This window comes from Paramacrobiotus metropolitanus, unplaced genomic scaffold (genome assembly GCF_019649055.1).
Source record: "Paramacrobiotus metropolitanus isolate TYO unplaced genomic scaffold, Prichtersi_v1.0 Parri_scaffold0000155, whole genome shotgun sequence".
NCBI classification, from domain to species: Eukaryota; Metazoa; Tardigrada; class Eutardigrada; order Parachela; family Macrobiotidae; genus Paramacrobiotus; species Paramacrobiotus metropolitanus.
This window is the reverse complement of record NW_026570375.1, coordinates 130,481-142,458: the sequence shown is the minus strand read 5'-3', so window position 1 is coordinate 142,458 and position 11,978 is coordinate 130,481. Positions and strand designations below refer to the sequence as shown.

The following is an 11,978-nucleotide window of genomic DNA, read 5'->3' as shown; positions in this document are numbered from 1 at the left end:
CGTTTGCATTAGCATGTTTTCCTTTTTTGTTATCCAGATTTGCTTAGGAAAGGATCACGTGATGTAGTAGAAACCGTAAATGAAGTGTTTCCACAAGAAAAAAGAAAAAACCACCCTTGGCGGGGGTCGAACCCGCGACCTCTGGCTTAGAAGGCCAGCGCTATAGCCACTTAGCTACAAGGGCTGAATTATTAGTACTGTGTCGGCTGTTAGTGAAGAGGCAGTTCGGTATAGCTGCCTAACCGGCGATTAACGCTGGTGTAACTGTTTGAACACCGTGTCACGGTTATTTGCTTTTCGTTACAACTGTCACAAATAACTTACAAATTATTATTAATTTTACACTCAGTCAAAAGCAAATAATAATAGACGACTAATATTTATTTTATACTTCAAATTCTCAGCTGCACCTCTATAAATTAGTGCTGTATTGCACGTTTATACTTTTCGCGGTTGAGTAAGTACGAGAAATCGTTGCATCATACTTCAGCGGTATACATCAAAATTATTAAATTTTACTATTTTTTTATTTATGTAATTTTCAGGGCAACTGTGTTCTAATTTTTCAACTATAATGTGCTGAGTATTTCAAACCTTTAATTTTTGTAGTCAATAATTTACTATAGTGTCAATTTCTTCACCTTTTTTGCAGTCGGTGAAACAAACACAACGGAGTGGCTCCGGCTGACACTTACAACTGTTAGTAAGATTGTAATGCTGATTATATAACTAATTATCAATAAATCTCTCTCAAAATTTTTCATATTTTCCAGTCGCCGCTATGTTATCGAACTTTCTTACAACTCTATTAATAACACAATACAAACACAATACAATAAGTAATTAATTACAATACACAATACAATACACGTACAAACCACGATACAATAATTAAAAATATGTCTGCTGACTGCTGTCATTTACTAAACAAACCACAAAATTGATATTAGCTAGTACACATTACACAACACGTACGTGTTGTGTTTGCGCAAAGTGTGCATGCACAATACGCGTATTGTGCATGTACACTTTGCGCTATCATAATCATTACTCGTATGGAACTATTATACGTATAAATCACATTATTCACCAACTCGCCCATCTTTATGAACCCTGACCTTTTAGCACGTAGGCCAAAATCTAAGCTTATAATTGGACAAATCATAATTTGTCAAACATAACTATTTTTGTATTCCAACTTATCTCACGATTAGCGTAATTGTCGGTAACACCATCACTATCTCCGACAGTAAATGCTGATTTCGTGTGCCGTTAATTCCTTATCATAACCTCTTTATCGCTTTCGCTATAATCGTTGTAATCGCTGCTGTAAACACTCTTGACAGAATGGTCATGACAGAACAAAAGCTGCTCGCAGTAACTAATTATTACTGCTCCCGTTTAGTATGTTATAAGTACATATTTAACGAAAGGTCAACCACAACCCTAGGAGATCCAGAGTACGTCTCGTCGCCCATATCCTCCAGTTGTTGGATATCCTATGGCAGCCACGCACAATACATCGGCCGTGGACGGCTATTCAGTGCGAACCGGAATGGGCAGTGAGCACTTCGCCGGGGTCATTAACAGTCTGCGTACCGGTGGAGTGTTGTGCGATGTGATCTTAAAAGGGCAAGAAGAATCATCGGCCGCGATTCCTTGCCACCGTTTCATCCTCAGCGCTCACAGTACCTTCTTCCGTACCATGTTTACCATCGGATTGAGGGAATGCCATGAGGAAGTAGTTCCACTACCGGAAGTATCAGCTCCCATTTTACAGTCGTGAGTACAGTCGCGTCTCGCCGTTAGTGGCAGTAAGATATATGGTTTGATAAATATAAATTTAAACAGGTTGTTTACTACGAGTAGCGTTTGTAGATCTTAGTAAACTGTCAATGGTTAACGTTCATTTACAAAAATAACTCACCATTAATTTTACCAAATTCATTCCTACCTTCTCTATATAAAAGAACTGCCAGGCTTTATACATTCAACAATTTCGCAATCCAGTATACTGCAAAAAATGTGTAACACAAGTTGACATTTTTGCCCGAGTTCCAAAGAATCGGGTTGTCAATCTAAATTTGATTAATATGTTAACAGTAACCTTTGCAGTATAATTGACTACATCTATGCTACCGACATCAGCATCGACGAGGATAATGCCCTATCCCTTCTTGCCGCAGCACACTTCCTGGATATTGCTCCGTTAGTCAGCACATGTTGGGATTTTCTGGAGCGCACTCTGGATGACAAAAACTGCCTGGAGCGGTACTGCTTCCCTCTGTGCGAAATATATAAACCCGATCTAATGAAACAAGCCAAAGCCATGGTTCTGCGACATTTTATGGAGGCTTCCTCTAACCCTGACTTTTTAGAATTAAGCACTGATAAAGTAAGTACAAAAATGCTGATTACAGTATACGCGGTAAAAGTATGGCACAACACTGCAATACGCTTGCACAGGTAGAATAGCGCAAGGAACATTAATTTAATTATACTCGTGCTGACATCATTCGTGACCTTTGTGTTACTCGTATTATTTTTGCAGTTAGTGGAACTGATTAGTGCCGACGACTTGTGCGTCGAGCATGAGGAGGACGTGTTAAGTATCGTTGTTCGATGGTTTAATCATGACCTCGAGGAACGGCGACCCCAAATGTACGCAATTCTGCAGTGCATTCGTCAGCCGTTTCTAAATAGGGCATTCCAACAAAATTATTTCCTGCCTCTGCTGGAGACTGTTAAAAACCGTCCTGCTGGAGAAGGAGCAGGTTCTTCGACTTCTCAATTAAATCCAGGAACTGAGAGAACCGAAGAAGTTGCTGCATGTTTAAATCATCCACGGAAATTATTCGGTAAGTGCGTTAATTACACGAGAAAATGCCGGTATCGTTTGGATGTAATATATTAAATAATTGCTTCAGGAACAACAACCGTGATTTGCTTGATTGGAGGAAAAGGAGACAACCTGAACGATACAAACTGCGTGGAGTACTTCGATCCATTAAAAAAGTCGTGGAATAGCTGGAAGAGCGCGGTATTCGTCAACGTCGCCGACAACGGTGTGGTCAACGTGGACGACAAGTACGTCTTCCTCAGTGGCGGCTACATGAACAACGAGTTCTGGCTGCACGCCAATGTGCGATACGATCCCTACGCTGACCAGTTTGAGCCAATGGGACGCATGCAGACGCCGCGCGCGTGTCACGGGGCAGCGTATCTGAACGGTTACATTTACGCCATTGGTGGATATGTTGACACGCATGGATATCAAGCGAGCATGGAACGCTACGACTACCGATTACACTACCCTCCGTTTCACAGTGAATGGCAGTTTGTGGCCAGCCTCCCGACGGCGCTAGCCAACTTCGCTACGGTGGTGTCTAATGGGCGGATTTATGTGTTTGGCGGACGGACGTTTAGTGATACAGCCACCGATACCGCGCTGTCTTACGATCCCAAGAATGATGCGTGGAGGGAATTAGGGAAGATGCCGACAGCACGGTACTCGTGCTCAGCATGCGTCGGACCAAGTGGTTTAATTTACGTAATCGGTAAGTCAGGATGACGGTTTCCACTTTCCAGAAATACCAATAATTTCTTCTTAGGTGGATTCTTTTGTGGAGGACCTAATCAAGGGCAGAGTTTGTCCTGCGTTGAAGCATACGATACCAAGACCGATCAGTGGTTGACAAAAAGTACCGTACTGAACGTCTCGTTGCTGCACTTGCCATTTGGGAACTACCTGATTGGTACTTTATCTGACTGAATTTGTTTTCAGGCGGTATGATAAAAAAACGGCAAAGTACCGGAGCGGCTTGCGTGGGCAATAAAATTTACGTCTTGGGTGGATATGATAAAGGCGACCTGAATTCTGTTGAATATTACGACGAAGCGTCCGATACGTGGACGGTTTCCGACACCCAGTTACCTACAGCCCGCTCGGGGTTTGCATGCGTGACCTTTCGCATGAAGAACTTGAACAGCTTAGAAGCGGGAAAAAAACCAAATGGCACGGCGTGATGGAATTTATAATAGAACTTGCTACGCTCGGGTCGTAAACAGATCTGTATTAGATAAATCGTTCAAACTTTTCCGCTACATAAAAAATTTGAACAAGTTGTAAAAGTATTGAAAAATCATAAATTTGTACGCTTTTTGGAATATAAGGTGCGACTGGGCAACGTACCTAAACTTTGCAGGTTAACAAATATTATAGTTGACAAAGTGGTTAATGTTGAAAAATCGAAGAAACAATTATTTTTTAATTATCTGCCTTTACCATCACAAATCGCTTATTACTTTGTAATTTGTAATAATGAAAACACATAATTATATCAATGATGGCGCTGCTTACATTAGTTATAGTAAGCTGCTGATCAGCGGTCAGTCTCTGGTCTCTCTACCGTAGACGATATTAGTGTTGAATATCTTCTCATTCCTGCACGCTCCGTTTTAAAGTATTTTGATTCATATCGCAACCTTCTGGCTTTCTTGTGTGCTGTGTGGCATGTCACCGGAAACACAACTTCACGAGTAAAACTCAGCTGTAAAAGTGTGTAAAAAGAAGCGCTGGAGCTGTACGTACACTGGTGAAGCAACATGCATTATCTGCGCGTTATCTTTAATTCCGATCGGTAATTCTTTATCATCGTTTCCCTGTGTACTTGTTGTTAGTTTTATTTTTCTGTGCTTCACAATTCAGCTTTCAGTAAGAAAAATGTTTGTGTAGCAGACAGCTCGCAGTTTTTACATTTTGTCTTGTTGGTGTGACGATCTGCTGGTTACTTTGCAGTGTGCGCAATACGTAATTAGCAGAACAAGTGCCTAATTTGAGTTTCATTATTCTGACTTGAACCGAAACTAAAAACAGCTGTTTATCATGGCCACAAGTTCTGTCTCTGAGCAGACAGGAAGCCACCAGCGTGTTGGAGATAGCCGTGCGGCCCGTGCCGCATGTACTTGTACATCTATGGATACGCAGCACTTTTCGCAACGATTAAGAGCTTGCGGGCCAACGACGTGCTGTGCGATGTGATTGTAATCGGAAACGATTCGACCGCAGGAATTCCGTGCCACCGCATCGTTCTTAGCGCCCACAGCACCTTTTTTCACACTATGTTCACCGCTGGTTTCAAGGAACGCTACGAGAAAGAGGTCCCACTGCAAGAATTGTCTTCGGTTGTCCTAAAAAAGTGGGTTAAATTAATAATATTAAAGCAATGCGTAAGATTTATATGGCTGATTAATAACTAATAGATGAGGAATATATGGACTTAAAAATTATAACTAACGGTAGCGTATCCGGCAAAGCCTTTAATACGCATTTCTTAATATAAGTTATGCCGGTCAGTTATTACACGGTAACACGGTACATATAAAACGACATGAATCTCTCAGTACAACACTTTGGCTCATTAAAAATTAGTTACAACTTACAACACTGACTAATACCGGCCTTCATAGTACATACGGTACGTACATTTACATACTACAATTCAAACGCTACGCAAGGTCGCTAGCGCTGAGTCCTGTTGTATTTATTATTTAACTACTTACAATTGGTTCAATGTGGAAATATGGTAAGCAGGCATCATTGATTAATTCCTGCAGTATGGTGGATTATTTTTACTCCTCTGAAATCACCATCGATGATGACAATGTCCACTCGCTGCTTGCTGCAGCACTCTTCTTGAACGTTGCTCCTTTGGCGACAACATGCTGGGAATTTTTGGAACGCCGTTTATCCAGAAACACCTGTTTGACGATTTTCTGCTCTCCTCATTGCAAAATACATAGACCAGAGTTGGTCAAACGAGCGAAAAGAATAATTCTGCGACATTTTACCGAAACTTCTACAGATCCGCGTTTTTGCAGCTGAACAAAGACAAGGTTGGTATCGGATTATTGGGAAGGATCTTTGCTTATCGTACTTATTCTGACACCCCACTCCGCTGACAATGTTGCAGATAATCGAGGTGATATCTTCGGACGACTTGGTGGTGGTAGGCGAAGAAAGCGTACTCAGTGCCGTAACAAACTGGCTGAACTATGATCTCGAGGAGCGGCGTCCCCAGTTATACGACGTCGTTCAGTTTGTTCGGCAACCACTGCTCAGTGTAACATCGCATCCCGACTACTTTCTGGCCCTGATGAATGCCATCAAAGACAGTCCAGCCGGAGAGCAACTGCGTGATGCGGCGTACTTGAACGCGATCCCGAGCCGCCGACAGGACGCCACTGCCAGCCAGACACGCCCGAGAACAGGATCAACGACAGTTATTGTGTGCGTTGGAGGATGCACCAACAATCGAAGAATAGTCATTGCTACGGAATGCTTTGACCCCGTTTGCCCATCTTGGACAAGCTGGGAGAAAGCACCTTTTAGTGATAATGTATGGGACGCTCGTCTTGCCAACCTGAATGATCAGTACATGTTTGTCTGTGGAGGAATGACGATGCATACTCAAGACATGTTGGCAGATGTTCATCGCTACGACGTCGTTCGTAGTTTAAAATGGGAAACAGTGGCACCTATGCAACTAGCTCGTTGCGGGCACGGTGCGGCAGTGCTGAATAATCACATCTATGTATTTGGAGGTATTCGGTCTAACAGCTCGGGCAGTTCCGATGCGACGATTAAACGATATGACCCGCCAACAAATACATGGACATATGTTGAGCCTTTACCGGCGCCACTGGCCTTTTTCGCCAGCGTGGCTTACAATGGGCACATATATACGTTTGGTGGAAGTTCGTTGGAAGGCGTGGCGACATATTGGGCATTCCGCTACAATCCCGTAGCGAAGCAATGGAGTAGACTGGCGAATATGTTGACTCCACGGCAAAATTGTTCGGCATGTGTCGGACCGAATGATCTGATTTACGTTATCGGTAGGCTCGAGATTAATCAGCTGCTCGAATACTAGTACTAATATAACTACTGTACTGCAAGTAATGTCGTAAATCAGGTAGATAACTACTGCACTTAATGTCGTAAGCATTTACTTTACAGTTAAAAGTCATTAATTAGGTCTGTCGCTTTCTAGGTGGCGTGTCAACACATGGGGAAATTTTAGCCTGCGTTGAGACGTACGATACACATACTGACAAGTGGCTGACCAAACGTGAGACCGACTACACAAAATATTTTGAAATAATCATTTTGAGTTTTTTTGTTAATAACCTTTATAAGTTTAATATCCCTCTTCATAACAATAAGCCTGCACTGTTAGAGAATAACTAAAATCATCTAGCAATTCTTATATTTGGTCATAAAATATAATATACAGTATAATGAACAGGTTATTAATACTCGTATTCCTCCAAAACAATTTCAGATGACATGAACATGGTGAGGCGTGCTCCAGGCACCGCTTGCGTGGACGATAAAATCTATGTCCTGGGAGGAGGCTTCGATGAACTGGCTTGTTACACCAGTATTGAAGTGTACGACGAAAACTCCGATACATGGACCACACATCCCAGCCAGTTGCCCACTGCTCGCTCCCACTTTGGCTGCGTGACCTTACGTGTTGGTAATCGTTAATACATCATGACTATACTGTACACGAAGACTAGCTGATGCGGTTTAGTAGTCGGCTGCTATGGCGGACAGTTATCAAGTTATCGCTTTATCGGTACATTGGAGAGAAAATTACATATGACATGTCATAAAGTATATCGCACGCCCAAAAACCATGTGCTCTTTAATTGTACCCATTCCGCTAACAGAAAAACAATAAAATCACAACGAAGTACACACAATCAGCACAAAACAGCCTCGGGAGGTCTAAGAACAGAGAACAACTGATCTAAATTCGCTCCCGGTGGAGCTGTTCCCTGAACGGAGGCCGCGTTCCCGCGCTGGATTTCTATGCTGATCCGCTGGCGTAGATACTCCGATGCTCGTGCCTCGCCGGTTTCTTGCCGTACCCTCCTAGCCACTTCCGTGAGCAGACGGGTTCGTCGGGTCCTAGCGTCTCGAAGCCCAAAGCGCTAAACAAGTAGTCATGGCCTCATGGGTGATGTTCTGATACTTGGTTACCTTATCCTGTTCAGCTTTTGCTGCCGCTGCTCCAGCTCGCACGGATGTTGCCGCGATATGCGATAAGGCCACCGTACAGACGCAGGTTACGTCCCAAGTCAGCATTCTTCCTCTTTCCCATGGAGCCAACGTGACGCCATCCGGTCGTTTGCCATTCGTTCGGCACAAGCCCCCTGGTTCAAGTTCTGTTTCGATTCCGGCTGATGCGAATGCTCGTTTACAGACAACGTGTTCAGGCTACTGTGTCTGGGCTTTCTGCCTCGGCTTTTCTTGCAGCTATGGCCATGGTAGCCTCGGGCGTCCACCCAGTACCCGCAGACGCAACGGTATGGAGTGACGATAGCTGCTCCGAGGCGAAGCCCAACAGCGATTCTCAGGGTAGTGTCCGTCAGCAGATTTCCAAGCGAGGCTGCCGGTAACGCCTCGTAACGTAAACCATTATTACAAAAATCACGAAGCGCTATGGCTGTAATTCAACATTCCTGATCGAGCAATGGCTGATCTGCGTTATTTCATATTTGGGGCAGTTTTTTGCTTTTGACTAGGTGTGAAATGTCAGTTAACGCTCTGGATTATCTCCAAATTTTTTTAGCATACAATACTGTAAATTCCTTTGGATTACGTTCGATGTGTTGAAGAAAAGCACCAAGCATTGCTTCGAGTACACATGTTAGCGATTTATGATGCGTAGAAGTACTGTATACGTGGACCATCAACTGCTAAATGCATACCAGATCGGATTACAGATTACAACTTTTTAACGGATGTCACACGGTAGTTACCATTTCTTATGTAAAAAAAGTTGTGTTACAACGGTAGTGGAATTAAAATACATTGTATACTATATAGGAATGTATTAAAATACGTTCACGTCGTACCGAAAGAAGTACATTGTATCGGTACGTACATTGTTCTTTCGGTATGACGCGAAACATGTTAAGTGAGACTGTGAGCAGCAATGACAACGCTGCACACGTAAACGTGAGGAGTATAACGAAAATTGTTGGTTGTGGTCACAGGATGCAGTACTTAGAAGTCGATCACCTAATCCACATCCATTGTATGCCTTGAGTTAAAGCAAAATAGAAAGGTATTGCATGAACCTAGTAATAGAGAACACAATGTAGTAGTAGTAAAAAATTGTCTGTTATAGTCTAATGTGTTTCTTTTCATGTTTATGCATTGCGTTTTTGATTTGACCAATAAAGCCCTCCCATATGTAGTAAACGAGTATCTTAGCTGCTCTGCCGCAAAGAACAATGTGACGGATAGTGCCTCTATGTACATCTTGCCATGCATATACGCAGTGTTACGCACGTTTAGGATCGGGAATTCGGTGTGATTTGCAAAGATGGATCGTCGGGATAGCACCTGAATTGTCACTGAGTTACTCGCACCGTGCTTTTGCGAAGTGCTACAAAATTCGGCCAAGCCTTAGTCGAGAACCAATGAAGCCTTAATCCATTTTCGTTTGAGAGTATTTGCAAGTATTTGCAAGTATTTGCACGTTCAAAGTATTTGCAAGTATTTGCGCACATAAGACAAATTTTGGAACATATTGACTGATTTTGTTGGCAACTGTCAGTCTGTCACAATAGTTCTCGGCCATATTTAGCTACAACGTCACACTCCAGCTGACACTAATGGTAAGTAGTAGTAGCAGTACCGTACATGGAAGTGGTTCAGGGTGTTTTTCCCCCTTTATCGCAGCATTATTTGCTTATCAAGAACGTATGCCAATCATTACGACAACTGGAGCACGCAGATTACTACTGATAAGTAAAAAAAACAGGATCGGAAATTATATAAATACGAGTAGTACTCGTACTTAAGATTAGAAAGTTACAGTTAAAATTTAAACATTAAAAATTTATACAAGCTACGCATATTTTTATATTTAAGTTACGCATATGTACAAGTAGCACCGACCAGTCAATGGTGTTTGCTTAAAATGGGTCGACTTATGTCATACAAGAACGTAATTCGTACCATACAAGTAAAAGCGGAATCCGACTAATAGATTAATTTTAGTATTAAGTGCACTGCACACTATACAGTACAGAGTCTTGTTCATGTTGATTCCGAACCTGGCAGCGCAACTGGTGCAGCATATTTTTCACGCTACTCAATAAAAAAGCGGCTGGAGTAGGCAATCTGCACAAGGAAACACAACACAATCCAATGGCCATTATCATCGCTAATACAGCCATCGGTGGCCGCTTCTTTGCATGCTCGCCGTGTTATTGATTGCGAATCGCAGACAGTAAACGAGGGTACGCAAAGGAGCGTAATCGCATGACTCCGATACCCCGATCCTCCTTCACCGTGAAAACGTATACAGTAATGTAATAAACGAAGACAAGTTGTCGAGCAATGAAATGAATTTTGCCAACGCCGAATATTTATACGCGACTATTTGATGGCGATCTGTAGAAGTATGCCCGTTAAATAGGCTGCAAGTCCCTTGTAAAACATTTTGAGTAGCACATCAGCGAAGGCTCGAAGCGATAATGCAAGTACTTACAGTTTGGGTCTACAGTATAACATTGCATACTTTCTTCGGAGTTCCAATACATACTTGCTCCACAAACACAGAATGCCGAATCCGTGACGAACGCCGCGAAAACGTTTCTTCTCCAGCTCGCACCCGCATGCAATGCGCTATCGGCTGCGGGTGCTAATACTACATTTATAAAGTCCATTGTATTTATATGTTATGCAAAAGTACTGCTGTACATGTACAGTTTTCGGTGTACCGTGTACTTATACTAAAGTTAACCGCCAGCTAACCAACTGTTAACGCCCAGATAGGTACTTACTTATTCGGGCGGTAGCAGTCGGTTATTTCCAGCATGTATTCTAATAGCGATATTCCATGGCTACAACCAGACACTACAGCTAAAGAAATTTATTAAGGGTTAACACCGAAGCAGCCAATACGTCCGTCTTTAACGTTATCATTGGGTTTTGCACGGGACAATGTACCAAAAACTGCCGCCCTATAAGCATTAAATCACGAACAACAGCACTACTGAAGCGCGGTTTCAAAAACGAACCAGAACGCGCTTCCCCAGACTTTTCAAAAATTTTACAGCCCAAAAAACTGAAAAATTCCTTTGTCAGCTTGTTTCGAATTTCACAACCCACAGGCTAAAATGAATGTGGCGGCTGTAGGAAATGGTAGTGGTTTGGCATTGTTTTGTATTTTTTGGTAAGTACTCTTTTATTTCAAGAAACAGGGGTGCACAACTGATAACAAGCAGTTAATCACAGTAAAAAATTCCCTTTGACGCTGCCGCATAATAATTATTGTTGTATTGTATGGAAATGCATCGCACACTTCCGATTCCAGTAAACTTAGACTTTACAACATGCTAAAGAAGTTCAGCGCTAGCGACCACTAAGTCATTATCCGCCTTCCGGCATCCATAGCGGTCGAGCTTTGCATTACAGCCGATGGTTTTCACGTACTAATCGTGATTTCACAACGATCCTCAACTGCAAGGTTACCATTGCGCCGCTTCCATCCGTTCTTCACAAACATCTTTTTCGACTCCACCTTCTACGGCCGCGCCATAATTATTATTGTCTGACACTGTGCAGACCAGTTGTTGTTGGCTAACACGTAAGACCATCAATTACGCGTGCGTATCTGTATTTAAATTTCGAAATAATTGATGTATGTAACTCCAACACGAGAAATCTAACTAAAAAACTTATCCCAGTTTGCAGGAGACCGAACGGCGAATGCACGCTTAGCCGGCTGTAGCTGGTTTCCTGTTATCTGGACGCCAACATGCGATATAGCGAGCATGCTGTCATGTATTGGTATGCGTAGGAATCGTATCTTTATTGTATCGCACTGGTCAGGAAAACAACTGAAAGGAAACTGAGGAATCGTAACTAGAGAACAGGGAAAACACAAGAG

At 42.6% G+C, this 11,978-nt stretch overlaps 2 protein-coding genes and 1 non-coding gene across 3 annotated transcripts; 2 read left to right on the top strand and 1 right to left on the bottom strand.

Moving 5' to 3' along the window:
* Positions 1–111: 111 nt before the first annotated feature.
* Positions 112–184, bottom strand: Trnar-ucu (transfer RNA arginine (anticodon UCU)). The gene has a single exon. It is a non-coding gene; the product is annotated as a tRNA-Arg (tRNA).
* Positions 185–1,363: 1,179 nt separating this feature from the next.
* LOC129599793 (actin-binding protein IPP-like) lies at positions 1,364–4,860 on the top strand. The gene is made up of 6 exons (XM_055498116.1): positions 1,364–1,782; positions 2,116–2,395; positions 2,552–2,858; positions 2,928–3,557; positions 3,612–3,701; positions 3,785–4,860. The coding sequence occupies exons 1-6, from the start codon at positions 1,502–1,504 to the stop codon at positions 4,024–4,026; spliced, it is 1,830 nt and encodes a 609-aa protein (XP_055354091.1). The 5' UTR covers positions 1,364–1,501; the 3' UTR covers positions 4,027–4,860.
* Positions 4,861–5,963: 1,103 nt separating this feature from the next.
* On the top strand, positions 5,964–7,552 carry LOC129599825 (kelch-like protein diablo). Its single transcript, XM_055498153.1, has 3 exons — positions 5,964–6,897; positions 7,053–7,130; positions 7,374–7,552. The coding sequence occupies exons 1-3, from the start codon at positions 5,964–5,966 to the stop codon at positions 7,550–7,552; spliced, it is 1,191 nt and encodes a 396-aa protein (XP_055354128.1).
* Positions 7,553–11,978: the final 4,426 nt, after the last annotated feature.